This window comes from Lolium perenne, chromosome 4, assembly GCF_019359855.2.
Source record: "Lolium perenne isolate Kyuss_39 chromosome 4, Kyuss_2.0, whole genome shotgun sequence".
NCBI lineage: Eukaryota > Viridiplantae > Streptophyta > Magnoliopsida > Poales > Poaceae > Lolium > Lolium perenne.
The window spans coordinates 299,538,862-299,553,584 of NC_067247.2; the positions used below are offsets into that span (position 1 = coordinate 299,538,862).

General features: G+C 43.1%; 1 protein-coding gene across 1 annotated transcript; it reads left to right on the forward strand.

Annotated features, from left to right (window-relative positions):
• Window positions 1-10,976: 10,976 nt before the first annotated feature.
• On the forward strand, window positions 10,977-13,176 carry LOC127295902 (protein IN2-1 homolog B). Its single transcript, XM_051325904.2, has 10 exons — window positions 10,977-11,240; window positions 11,335-11,409; window positions 11,516-11,576; window positions 11,710-11,796; window positions 11,905-12,003; window positions 12,106-12,214; window positions 12,324-12,400; window positions 12,512-12,619; window positions 12,782-12,862; window positions 12,934-13,176. The coding sequence occupies exons 1-10, from the start codon at window positions 11,035-11,037 to the stop codon at window positions 12,940-12,942; spliced, it is 912 nt and encodes a 303-aa protein (XP_051181864.1). The 5' UTR covers window positions 10,977-11,034; the 3' UTR covers window positions 12,943-13,176.
• The last annotated feature ends 1,547 nt before the right edge of the window (window positions 13,177-14,723 follow it).

Consider the following 14,723-nt stretch of genomic DNA (forward strand, 5'->3'; position numbering starts at 1 on the left):
TATTGCCTCGCGTCGCTCATGCCCCTCTCCTTCCTAATGTTCTCCTTCCCCCCATCGTGAAACTAAGCAACGTCTGCCCGTGTGCATGACGCCATGGAGGTCGCGGGTGGCAGACGAAAGCCCATCGGCATGAACTGGCTGAGAAACCTACCGGATTGCCTCCTCCTCCTCGCCATCCTTTGGCAACTTCGGTCCCGACAAGCGGTGCAGACGTGCGATCTATCGCGGAGGTAGGCCAACCTATGGAGTGTTGTCTCATGCATCCACATCGACAGCGCGTACTTCTCCAACCAGGAATGTCGTCACGAGGTCTGGGTGCAGGAGGACGAGGAGGCGCTTGCCAAGCTGGAGGATTTCACTGACAGTCTTATGTTCAGTTGAGGCCAATCCTTCTCCTCCGTCTCCTCCTCGGAGCCGCCGTTGGACACCCTGCAATTGCGCGTCCACCGCGGAGGTCCACACGGGGAGGTCAATATGTGCAGGTGGATTCTCCGCGCTGTGAGCTGTCGCCACCGGCGCTCGACGTATGTGAGGGCGACAGGTACCGGGCCAGCCAAAGTTCCCTCCCCATTGCGTCTCTGGCGGTGGCGCTCCATCTACCGTGAGGTCGTGCTTTTAGATTCACAATTTTATCTCTCTCTTGCTATCAATGTTCTAGAGTCACATCAGCTGCTCTCATGATTGTGACCATCATATGTAACCCCTTTGTAGTGGATCTTTGGGTTTTACGAGATTGGTATCTGAGATTGCAATTTTCAGTTTGTGTTTCAGGTATGAGTAGATGGATATTATGTACCCCGTTCTTCATTATAAGTTTTGATCCAACTAGTATGATAGTACTTGAGAGGGGGAACATGTGAATTAGTTGGAGCAACATGGTAGTATGGAACTGGACAGTAAATAGGAAGTTTGGGTCCTACTATGATTTTTACCTTTCTATTGTTAGCTCACTAGTGATAAATGAATGCACGTGTCACAATTACCAAGTTACCAACAATGGTGATCTCATATCTTTTGAGGTAGCATATTTGATATTCAACATCATGTCATAGAAGCAAAGGTAATACTCTATTTATCTTAAATGTAGTTTGTGGAACTTTCTCTTACTAGAGGAGAATTAATGGGATGTGTTGCATCATCTCAACCATAGAACGTGATGCCCATATGAATACTTATCAAACACATAATTAAGTTACATCAATATTATGTTTTCTTTGAAACTATTTTGATTCACCCATGTTCATAAGAGATTAGGCAAGTGAAATCATGAACCACATACCATTTTTAATCAAAAGAAACACCTTTTACTTGCATTTACATATGTTTACAATATCAACACTTAATTAATCCGAAAATACAACAAAAACATTTATCATATGTGTATTTGTTTCTTTCATAAAGTTTACATCACTACCATCATCATACCACTTTAATTTTGCACAACATTTAGTTTAACTTTCATATTGCATTTAGCTTACTTTACTTGCTACATATTTACTTTACTTACTACACTTTATACATTTGTTTTCAATTCTAATACGAAACCTTGTGCTTGACAACTAATTGGTGGTGTTGGAGACAGAAGGCACACTATTTGTGTTTTGTAGGTTGTTTAAAGAGGAAAGAAGAGTATTAATTGTTTTCCCGAGAGTTTGATATAAACCCTAGAGTCATCCTTGTGGAATAAACCCTCGCTATATCACTTTATGCTTGGAGCCCAGCGAATATCTATCCACGCAGATTGGTGCTATCAATAGTGATTTTTTAAAAAAAAAATTTCCATGCACCGTAACCCAACATACCGCCCTTCCATCTACCATGAGACCATGCTAGCTTTCACATTCATAAGTCTACTTTTTGACACTCTGCAACAATATTGAACTCTCTATAATAAAATTTATATTTAGCCACATATATACGCAGAATGAATTAGTGGTTAAGCAATAGATGAATCTAGACCGCTTTAATCCCCGCTAAAACGTAGTAGGGCTATAAAATTGAATTTATCAAGGTGGGGAATAAGGATTTCATTTCACAAAGATGCAAGATCCATGAATCTCATAGTACCAATATACATTGTGATGTTGAATCTTCAGTGGGCCCATTAGGGGTATCAACATATTTAAGCTCTTTTTTTTTTTGAACAAGGCAAGGCGTCGGAGACGCCAAATTTATATTCAGCTCATATGCAGTTCACGGCAAGGATTACAACACCCTGAAATTGCATCTGTTGAACTACAGAAAGAATAGGACATGAAACATTCCTATGAGCTGGACTAAAGCAACTAAAAATAGGCATAGACACATCTTGTCTGATTGCCTGATAAGCAGAGTCATGAGCAACTCCATTTAAATCTCTCTTGATGTGATATACTGATGCACCTAGAGACTGCGTCAAGTTGATGTATCCAGCAATGTGGTTCCTAATCTCCCAATGCACCTGAGAATGGGAGACTGAACGAACTGCAGCAGCTTTAGCAAGGGTAGAATTATCTGTCAAGAAAGTAATATCTTGGAGATGAAAAGTACTGGCAATTCTAGCAGCAAGAAGTAACGCTTCAGCCTCGGCTTGAAGTACTGAAGGCGTCATTGGGGCTGAAGCTTGGATTAAGACAGTTGCCTTGAAGTTGCTTTCATGGATTTGACAAAATATTCCAATGCCAATTGATGTTATATCTGTGCTTCCTAGAGCCTTTTTCGTTTTCCAGGTTGCGTCTGAGTATATTTTTGTTCCTGGAATCAGCATATCACCTTTTAGCATGTCTCCATGATCAGGTAAAATGCCAGCAGATGTTCGGTGTGCATGATCTGAGAGCTGCATCACACAAGATGAATCCTGCAAAGAAATATCTGGAGGCTGCAGCTGAACCTGAGAAGAAGGAGTCCGTGTACTGTTTACCATTTCCATGTTGTTTTTTATTGCTTGGGCCATCTCATGGACTTTATATGGTGCTCCTGCTTTCCTGTTAAATAAGTTGTCGTTTCTAGATTTCCAAATACACCACATAAAAGTTAAGATATTTGGTAAGGAAGCATATGGGTGATTCATATTTAACAGGTTAAGAATAATTTGAGTGAGAGAGCTGCAATTAGCTGTAATATATTCTGAGCGGATAAACCAAGGTGCACTAAACCAAGCTGCTTTTGAGAAAGGGCAAGTAAAGAACAAATGTATGTCATCTTCTTCTATGCTGCATCTAGCACAAAGCTTGATAATATGAGATGAGTACTTACCTGCTCGAGCACCGGTAGGAATTGCTCTCCTAAGAAATCTCCATCCAAAGGTTTGAACCCTCGGGGGCATTTGCTTGTTCTTCCAAATTTGTTTTAAAATTTGAAGTGTGGCCGGTTGAACATGTCTTGGCGCTGGTTCTCCAAGTTCCTGCATTTTCTGAAGACACGCACGATATGCACTTTTGGTGTTACATTTACCCGATGGAGTTAATTTCCAACAAAGAATATCGCTGTCAAGTGAGCTGATTAAAGATGTTTGCTTGATTTTTTCCGCCATAGGCTGCTGGAAAAGCATGTCTATGAGTTGGTCATTCCAAGCCTGTTGATTGGGAATCCACAAATCTTTTACAGTGGCTGGGTAGAAAAAACCTGCAGGCTGAATAATAAGAGCATCATAGATATGAGTCCAATCTTGGCACCAAGGGGTACTCCATATAGAGATGTTGCCCTGTGTGATTTGGTAGAAAGAGTGGGTTTTAAGAATAGGAATAACTTTGATTATGGAGGACCAGAAAGCTGATTTGGGAACATTTGGTTTTGGGCGCAGAATAGAGGAGTCTGGGAAGTATTTGGATTTCAGAACAGCATGGAGAAAATCATTAGGCTGGTCAGCGACCCTCCAGGCCGCCATAAGAATTAAAGCTTGGTTCATGGCCTGAAGATTCTTGATGCCAAGCCCTCCTTCATGTTTCGGCGTACATATATCCTTCCATGCTCTTAAACAAAGGCTTCTAGCATGAGTTTCCTCTCTTACTCCCGTCCACCAGAAGTTTCGGATGATAGCCGTGAGCTTAGAAATAAACTTCTTCGTGAAAAGAATGTTGGACATGTAGTACACCGGGATAGACGCAAAAACAGATTTTATGAGTTCGAGCCTCGCAGCATGGGAAAGTTTGTCTGCTTTGTATGTGCTAAGCTTGGACTTAAATTTGTCCAAGACAAAATTGTAAGCTGCAGTTCTTTCCTTTCCTAGAAGAATGAGAGGATGACCAAGATGGATAAAATTGGTATCAATATCTGGCACAGGGAATATTTGTTTGATTGAATGGATGGTGGAAGTTGGGACATTTTTGCTAAAGATGATACCGGACTTATTCCAGTTTGGAGTTTGACCTGAATGCGTACAAAATTCTTGTAAAATATCCTTCATACGCATTGCCTCTTGCATTGTGGCCTGTCCACACACCAATATGTCATCTGCAAATAAAAGAGAGTGGATTGATGGGCAATTTGGTCCAAGTTTTATTCCTGCAAAAGAGTTAGTCGACATAGCCTCTTGCAAAGCAATAGACAATTCATTGATAGCAAGGACAAAAAGGTAAGGGGATAGGGGGCATCCCTGTCTTATACCTCTGTAACTGCGAAATCTGGCAAATGGCTGACCATTAATGACAACTGAAAATGTAGGTGAGGAGACACAAGCGTGAATCAGATTTATGAAATGAGCATGAAACCGTTTACGGGTAAGGGCAGCTACAATAACGTTCCATTCAACTCTGTCAAAGGCTTTTGCAAGATCTATCTTAAGCATGAAAGCCTGATTTTTCCAAGAACTGAGAGCGAACGAGTGAGTAATCTCCTGGGCAATAATTATGTTGTTACTAATGCGCCTACCTTCAATAAAAGCTTGTTGAGATTGATGAACATAATCTGGCAAGTGAGGTTTAAGCCTATTTGCTAAGCATTTTGCAATTATTTTATATATGACATTACAAAGACTAATAGGCCTATAATCTGCAGGAACTAGAGGGGCGAGTTGTTTAGGTATGAGGGCAATATGAGTATCATTTATGTGCGCAGGCATGATACCTGATTGGAAAAAATTCCTCACCAATTGTACCACATCTTGTCCAATCCATTCCCAGGTCGCCAAGTAGAACTCAACATTGAAGCCATCTGGTCCTGGAGAAGCATTCCGTTTCATTTCTTTTAGAGTGTCCAATATCTCTTGGCTGTCCGGAATTGAGTAGGTGTAGTCATTTTCACCTTGAGGCAATTGTGTTCCGAGAAAAGGCCTGCCATTGTTAGCATTTGTAGAGGAAAATATAGATCTAAAGTAATTAACAAAGGCATTGCTGATCTTTTCCGGCATGAACTGAAGTACATCATTTTCATCTCTGATAGAAACAATGGTATTTCTTCTCCTTCTTTTTACTATAGCATTATGAAAGAAAGATGTATTTCTATGACCATCCTTTATCCATTGCTTCTTAGCTCTCTGCATGCAAGCGTCTGTCAGCTTAGTCATAGTTTGTTCATACCTGGTAACTAGAGAAGCCTCTAAGTTGTGATTTTGATTTGGTAGAGGTTGCATCTGGAGCTGTTTGATTTGCTCTTCCAGGTTGTTGAGCTCCTGTTGCAATGGCATTTTCTTTTTGCACCAAATCTTGAGTTTACCTGCAAGATGGTTAGTTCTGGACGAGAAAGGTTTGTTTACAGAAGCAAGCCAAGCAGATTTTGCATGCTCTTGGAAATCTTGTTCTTTAATCCACCAATTTTCAAATTTAAAAGATCGCTTAATTCTACGAACAGGACCTTCGGTTGAAAGTAAAATAGCAGCATGGTCACTGAGATTGTAAATAATTGGCATGTTATACACATTGGAGATAGGAAAGGTCGAACACCATTCAGCATTTACCAAACATCTGTCAAGCCTTTCGAAAGTGGGATTAGAAGAAAATCTTTTATTTGTCCATGTGTAGGCAGGACCGCTGTACCCTAGATCAAATAAACCACATTGCTTGACAAGAGAGCGAAAGGCACACATATGAGAGTGATTAATATTGTTGGAGTTTTTGTCCATGTCATACAAAAGATCATTCATATCTCCTATACAAATCATTGGGAGGCTAGGATTATCGTAAACAAAGTTAGCAACCTCATTCCAAATATCAGTAGTTTGGCGATGATAAGGATCACCATAAATACAAACTAAACCAAACTTCTGATTACTAGCAGTACAAGTTGCAGTAGCTAAAATAAGATGGAAGCTAGTGCTATGAACATCTATTTGCAAGCTTTCATTCCACATCAGCCAGAGCCCACCCGAACGACGTCGGGAGGGGACAACAACACTATCATGCATACTAAACCTGGTAACAAGATCAGAAGCTTTCACTTTTGAAGATTTGATTTCAGAAACAAATATTACCTGAGCTTTCGTAGAGTGGACCATCCTAGCAAGATGCATCATTTTCTCGCTTCAAAGACTCCGACCCATTCCTTGACAATTCCATCCGAGGGCCTTCATGTCGTGTGTGGAAATGAGCTTCACACTTTGTACCTTCCGAGGCCTTCTTGAGTGTTGCAGAGAAGACCTTCCAACAGCAGGTCCTATCAGCTCCAAAACTTGAAGAGCACCAATCTTCTTCTCCGCCAGCAACTCACGCCACCTGATTAAGTCAGGAGCAACTACCAGCTGAAAATCAGCGGCAACTGAAGATACGTTTTCTCTCGAGGTGGCACAACAACGATTGCAAAAACTAACACATATCAGTAAGAGGGCAGAGAGACGAACTCGGGTCTGGAAGGATCTGGAGGAAATAAGGAGAAAATTGGGAAATCTTAGATGTGGGTTATTAGGGGGAGAAGGGGATTGTTCTTGAGACGAGCAGATCGGGGCGATGGAGAGACCAAGGAAAAGAAGCAGTAGGAGAAATCGGATCTGGAGGAGGAACAGATATAGTAGGAGAAATCGGATTAGAAGAAGGATTAGAAGTGGAGATTTAGGATTGAAAGATTGGCATTTCGCCATTCTCGGGCATGACGCCAAGTCGCCACCAAGGCACCGCACGCTTAACATATTTAAGCTCTGAAAAGGCCTCTTACAAATCAACCCTAGATAAGTTTTTGAAATGGTAACTCACACGTTACTATGTGATAACTTGAGATCAAAAAATTCCTTCAAATACATTCAAAATGATGTACACTTGTGAAGTTGTTAACCATTTATGATTATCTTAGTAACTCACGCATTGCAACTTCGTAACTTTTGGTAAGAAAAATCGTCGAAATATATCAACATGTGATCTAAATTCAAAGATATTGTCACGACAGATTTAGTAGTGGAAATGGATCTTAAATAGAATGAATTTTTCATTGTTTAAGAGATAAACCATTTTAAATTTCAAATTAGGTAAGTATCTCGATGAAATCAACAATTTTGTTTCTATTGCATGCATGCAATGTGATGCTCTAATTTTCTCTATCCCTGAGATGGTACATGTGAAATGTTTGGTACCTACCCCTAAATGCATAACTGTACGTGTAGAAAAATCCTATATATAAATCCCATGCAACCTGATTTATTGAAACTTTGAAATTTTCAAAAGTTCAAAGTTTCTAACTTTGTTGAAGTCGATGCTAGTTTTTTGAATACTTGGTACTTCTCTTTTTCCTAAAAGGAGCCACACAATAGAAAGTTTGACTACGTTTTGGTTTTCCAAAGCGAAAATACAACCATTCAGAATGAGACCTATGATTTCCACAGCCCCACCCCCGTGGTACTGAGAGTTAGCCTTGTCCATTTGCCAACGGGATGAACTCCCCATGTGTCCTCTAATCCCTTGCTTTCTCAATTTCACAAAAAAAATACATGGACGAAGCCCCATTATTTCTATCTCATTGCACTTTGCGTTCTTAGGGCTTCTTTAATTCACATGATCATATTAATAGAAAACAACAAGATTTGAGTGGCATGCCATCTTCCGTCACATATATAATTAAGAAACTACAAAAACTTAGGTCAAAGAGTATTTGATAGTGTTGTGGGTATACTTTATGGGTATATTAACGGCATGACCTAGATCCGGTAAGCCCGGGTGACCCACAGATGGTGATGTGGTAAGTGGCCCATCGGGCGGCCCAGTAGCTGTAGATCATGATGGATGAAGTCTAGCCTAGGAAACAGGAGCCGAATCTTAACCGACCTACGGAGGAAGCCGGATCCGTGAAGACCCATGAAGTATCCGGATCCAGTACGACGAATAAGGGAAGGTGGATCCTTGATGTGCACGGCAATGTAATATTCCGTAGTTAGGGATCTTGTATTCCGGCTAGGACTCTCCGTGTAAACCCTAGATCCGAGCGCCTTTATAAGCCGGATCCCGGGAGCCCTGGACGCAGATCTCGAAGTAGAGAGGAGACAACCACAACTCATTGTAACAACACGAAAACGCCCAGATAATTCCAGACAAGCAGTAGTAGGCCCTGCATCGTGCAGGTGTTCCGAAGCTGGGTAAATCGCGTACCACCATCCCGAGGACACTCCGCCCAATGGCCCCTACTTCTTTTCCCCCTCGTGAGGATCCCTCCTCCGAGGTACCGTCGAATAGGCAATGACAGTTGGCGCCCCGGATCCCGCGTCCTCCTCCGCCACCTCGCCGCCGAAGTCCAGTCGGAAACACCAGACCCAATGGGCCCGGTGGAATCAACATCCGCGACAATGTGGTACCTCAGAGGAACAGGAACACGAAGCGTATGCTGGAGCCTCGCCGGATCCGGAACGAAGAACGCGAGCCGAAGCCTCGCAGAAGCCGGAACGACGGAGGCGACCGCCACCATGACGAAGGTAGCCACCGGAGCCGGAGTCAGCAGCAAGAAGGACGCGGAAAATCCAAAGGCGGAAGCAAAAAGGTCGCACCGGCCCCCTTCCAAATCTCCCTCCCCACCACCTAGTGGCGGAGGTGGAGGCGGAGGTGGAGGCGGAGGCCGGAGATCTCGCTCTCGCTCAAAATCTCCCCGTAATGGCCCGCGTGACGCAAGAGAACGCCTCAACGAGTACAGATCTGACTACATTGGTCCAAAATGCTTTGGTAGGATGATCCGAGAGGAGCCCTATCCAAAAGGCTTGAACCTTAAGCTACCCGGAAATCTGAAGCATTATGATGGCAGCGAAAGACCCAATACCTAGATCGAAGATTACTTCAATGCAGTAAGATTCACCGGAGGGAACCAAAGAATAGCCTGCCGCATGCTTCAGTTGTACCTTATTGGTCCAGCTCGTACCTGGCTCGGCGACCTCCCGGAAAACTCCATCTTTTGTTGGTTTGATATGAAGATCGCCTTCGAAAAGCACTTCAGGAGCACCTACAAGAGACCTTCCACCACAAGCGACCTGCAAGCATGTATCCAGAAAAAAAGACGAAACATCACGGAATTTCCTCACACGATGGTTAGCAACCAGGAACGAGTGTGAGAACGTGGATAATTGCACAGCTATGCACACCTTCATAGGTGGCCTACAGAGGGGAGGACTTCAGCATAAACTTACTTGCTTGATCAATGAAAACAAATTAACAGTGGATGACATGATCGGCATTGCAAGTACTCACACCGCCGATGATGACGACGCAGGTGGAGAACTCACTGCCATAGCCTTACCCCTGCACCAGCAAAAGAAAAACCGTGACAATGGCGGCAGCAGCAACAACAACAACAAGCGGAAAAATCCCCCTGACGACCAGAAGAGCGGCAGATCCGACATGGTTGCCATGGCGTTCCAACGTGAAGATCAAGGAGGCGGAAGAGGCCGCGGTCGCGGAGGCGGAGCCGGCAGGGGCCAGCAACGTGCTGACGAGGTCACCGTTGCCGGAACCCGCGCTCCCCAAACCTACGAGGAATACAGGGATATGCCATGTTTAGCTCATATTGATCCGGATACTGGCAAGTCCTCTCACACTAACTGCAACTGCAAGTGGGTCAATGATCTTAAGACTGACCCGGAAGCAGGATACAAGCGCGCCCGGAAGCACCGCCCTCGCGGCAAAGGAGGCAAAGACAAGAACAAGGAAAAGGACGAGGACAGTTCCGAGGCGATGGATGAGGATGACGCTTCGCCGGATCCCAAAGTTAGCGCATGAAAAAAAAAATGCAGAAGAGTACATGCAAAATTTCCTGCAAAATAGAGTCTAAAGAAATCCTTGTAAAATTCGTACGATTATATATACTCTCTCTGTCGCACCAAAAGTATTCGAGATTTGTCAAAATATGAATGTATCTATATGCTCTTACTATCGGATATATCTGAATTTAGACAAATCCCAGACACTTTCGGTGGGACGGAAGGAGTAACTTTTTAAATTAACCGATAAAAAAAGATTCAAATCCTACAATACTCCTTTAAATTGAATGAGCCATTAGTCTTTTGCACAGTGTATCTATTTGATTTTACCATAAAACTTAAACTCGTGTAAGGACCATCTGCTTCCAATGTTCCACAGTCTCTGGGCAATGAGAACTAACCTGTGGTTGGATGGTTAGGAGGGCAGTGACATCCCCAGTTCACTAGAGTTCAAATCCCAGATTTAATACTTTGGTGTCTCATTAAAAAACGGAATATTCTTCAGCGGGAGACGATGTTCCCGTCGACAGCGAGACGCTCGTAGTGACTTCATCAATCTCAAAACAGTGTACATGCATGCATTCATAGGGATGGATGTATGTATGTACGTATGTGTGAGCGTTTGTGCCTGTATTGGATTTCACATAGAAAAGCAAAAAAAAAAAAGTCTCTGAACGATTAGAGACGAATGCACTCGCATGCATGACGTGCGCCGCTCCACGGCTCCAGCCCGCACGGAGTAGCAAAACTTGTCTATGTACAATCGGCATCGTTCCAGAAAAGTCGCGAAGGCCGGCCGGGAGAGCAGCCCCACGGCACCTGGACCGCTTTCGCGTCCAAGTGAGGCCGGCCCACAGCCGGGGGAGTAGCTGGCCACATCCATGGAGCATCATCGATCCGAATCGACCTGTCGAGTTCGTTCGAGTCCGGCTTTACTGCTCGACATCAACACCTCACCAATGAGTTCTCTCGCTTTCCCTTGCCGCTCGTCACCACTGACGCCCGCCTCCACCTCCGTTACCCCTCCCGTCCCGGCATCGCCGTGTATAAACATCCGCCGCTCGCGACGAACAGCCAACCGCCATTTCCACCGCCTCGCCGCCAGCACCCGGAATTCCCCCCGGACCGTCGCCATGGCCGCCACCGCCGCTGCCGCACCTGTCATGTAAGCAGGACAAACATCCGGCGCAGATTAATCTATTGCCTCAGATTCTCGGTTAAATTACTCGAATCGTTTCTCAATCTTTCAACTTTTGCAGCTCCCCGAAAGAAAACCTTCCCCCAATCCTGACCTCCACCTCCGAGCCCCCTCCCCTCTTCGACGGCACCACCAGGTACTACAATTGAAACGAAATTGCATTTCAGATGTATCTTGTGCCTATCCAATTCTACACAGATCAAGGGCTAAATTGTTCCTTTTTTTAATCTTGTTTCGTGAAGGCTGTATGTTGCATACCACTGTCCGTATGCGCAGCGCGCTTGGATTGCCAGGAACTACAAGGTGCCCGTACAGTACTAGTGTTCTTTGATTAACAGTTCAGATATTTGGTGCTGGCTGCTGGGCTAATAGAAACTGAGTCATTTCTTACACCCAAATTGACTGTTCCTGTTTTGGTACATGCTTGCTTGTCCAGGGTTTGCAGGACACGATCAAGATAGTCGCGATCGATCTGGCGGACAGGCCGGCTTGGTACAAGGAGAAGGTTTACCCAGGGAACAAGGTATGGTTAACCTCAATTCTTTCTGTATCAAGTGTACAATCCCTTGCACAATTGCAGTGACTCTGTCCATTGTTGCTCTCATATTCATCCACCCTCGTTTATGGTCAGGTGCCTTCGCTGGAGCATAACAACCAGGTGAAAGGAGAGAGTTTGGATTTGGTCAAGTACATCGAAAGCAACTTCCAAGGCCCAGCATTGCTTCCTGATGTATGCATATTCAACCAATCATGATTCATGAGTGAGATGCTTGTAAAATGGCCGTCCATAAATTTCTCAGTGGTATTAAAGTTTCCATCCATAAATTGGCAGGATTCTGAAAAAAAGCAGTTCGCTGACGAGCTACTTGTGTATACCGATGAGTTCAGTAAGGCAGCGTACTCATCCATAACCTCCAAGGGAGACGTTTCAGATGAAACTGGTAAAAGAGCAGAGCTTGTACTTGTAAATCGTTTAATCATATAGTAAGTTCTTCAGGCTGCAGTTTGTACTCATAGTATGGTAATTTCTTATGCATTATCTTCAATTAGTTGCTGCGCTGGATAAAATAGAAGCTGCCCTGGGGAAGTTCACAGATGGCCCTTTCTTCCTTGGCCAGTTCAGTTTGGTATGTCGCATCAGTCTCAGAACACTTCAGTTTCTCCATTTGGGGAAAGAATTTTCTCAAAAGAATTGCGGTTGGCATGTGTTCTTGTTACGAATGTTAATCTCTGCACAGGTGGACATTGCGTATGCGCCATTCATCGAAAGGTTTCAGATATTCTTTTCTGGTATCAAGAACTACGATATCACCAAGGGCAGACCTAACCTTCAGAAATTCGTTGAGGTAATTCTGAACAATGTGAGATGTGATTATGCCATATATTATCATGTTTATAAGATTATTCACATTTTTTCTGCCAAGTCTGAAATTGGCTAAAGAAAATAAATATCTTGGCAATTATTTGCCGAGGAGATGGAAGGTTTAAGTAGAGTCGATCTGTTACAGGAAGTGAACAAGATCGATGCTTATACACAAACCAAACTGGACCCACAATTTCTGCTTGAACAAACTAAGAAGCGGCTTGGGGTAAAATCTTTCCTAAATTTCTCCTTCTTCCATTTTCAAATCATTTTGCATTTACACACTTCAATTTCCAGATCGAGTGAAGCTGTGACCAAGGATGAACAAGAGATGAAATTTCAGTCACTCAGGAACGTGCTTGCTTGCAGAATGCTAAATATGGAATAAATGATGCATGCTACTAGGCTCCTGCCTTTTGAATATAAAATATTTATTTTGTGGTTATAGTTCGACAGTGTGCCCATGCTTGTGAAGGAGGATGATCATATACTGTAGTACTGTACTATAAGTTCCATGAACCGATGCTCTTATGTTCTCAATGTCGTTAATAATGCTCATGTGAATATTTGAACTTCCTAATCAAACAACAGGGTGGATATGACTGTTGGAGCTCACCGTGAGCAGACAGAGTTAGGTTTCTTTGAGGATGTGGGGAACGATTTTTCTGGAAGGCTCACACCCCTTCACTTGCTTTCTGTCTGTATATACATGATGCATTTACATACTAGTACCTACTGAAATACTACTATTACAAAAGAGTCCTACCAACACTCCCCCTCAAGATGGGGCAAAGATATCTAACAGCCCCATCTTGTTACAGATTTCACTAAAATTCAACACACACACTCCTTTGGTTAATACATCAGCAAGTTGCTTCTCTGATCTCACATAGTTAACCTGTAAAGTTCCCGCTTCTAATTTCTCCTTAATGAAATGCCTATCTATCTCAACATGCTTAGTTCTATCATGATAAACAGGATTATTGACGATTTTTATGGCAGCTTGATTGTCACAATACAGTTGGAGTGGAGCACCATTATAAAGATGAAGTTCACGCAGTAAGAGTTTAAGCCAAATCAATTCACACACTCCAGATGCCATGGATCTAAACTCAGCCTCCGCGGTTGATCTTGCCACCACACTCTGTTTCTTGCTTCTCCACCCCACTAAATTTTTGCCAACAAAAACACAATAACCAGATGTCGACCTCCTGTCATCTAGACACCCTGCCCAATCGGCATCCGTGTATCCTTCTATGTTCAGGTGACCATTGTTTGAAAATAGAATGCCTTTACCAGGACAACTCTTGAGGTATCTCAAAATTCTGTTCACGGAATCTAGATGGCCTGATCTAGGATCATGCATGTATCTACTTACAACACTAACGGCATAAGCAATATCTGGTCTGGTGTGTGATAGGTAGATTAATCGACCAACTAGCCTTTGATATTGATATTTATCCACTGGATCACCTGAATCTGCTAATACACGATGGTTTTGTTCGATTGGAGTTGCTGCCGGTCTACATCCTAACATGCCAGTTTCTGCAAGTAAATCTAACACATATTTCCTCTGGCAGAGATAAATACCTTGCATCCCATAGGCCACCTCAATTCCGAGGAAGTAGTGTAGATGACCCAAGTCTTTCACCTCAAATGATTTTGCCAGCATTTTCTTCAGACATTGTATCTCCTTCTCATCATCACCTGTAATTACAATGTCATCAACATATACTACCAAGATTGTAATCTTCTCCCCTTGATGCTTAAAGAATAAGGTGTGATCCGCATTGCTTTGTAGATACCCCAGATTGCAAATTTCCCTTCGAAACCTCCCAAACCATGCTCTAGGCGATTGTTTAAGTCCATAAAGACATTTTTTTAACCGACACACTTTACCTTCGGTTTCTTTACTACAAAATCCCGGGGGTACCTCCATGTAAACCTCTTCATGTAAATCACCGTGCAAAAAGGCATTTTTTACATCCATCTGATGTAGTTTCCACCCCTTATTTGCTGCTATTGATATTAAGGTTCTAATTGTGTTCATTTTTGCAACTGGAGCAAAGGTTTCGTGATAATCAACT

Excerpts from the sequence above, each read along its gene's own strand:
- LOC127295902 (XM_051325904.2), top strand. The coding sequence starts at position 11,035 with ATGAGTTCTCTCGCTTTCCCTTGCCGCTCGTCACCACTGACGCCCGCC. Across the intron at positions 11,797-11,904 it reads AGGTTTACCCAGGGAACAAG|GTGCCTTCGCTGGAGCATAA; the intron begins GTATGGTTAACC and ends GTTTATGGTCAG. Across the intron at positions 12,401-12,511 it reads TCCTTGGCCAGTTCAGTTTG|GTGGACATTGCGTATGCGCC; the intron begins GTATGTCGCATC and ends ATCTCTGCACAG.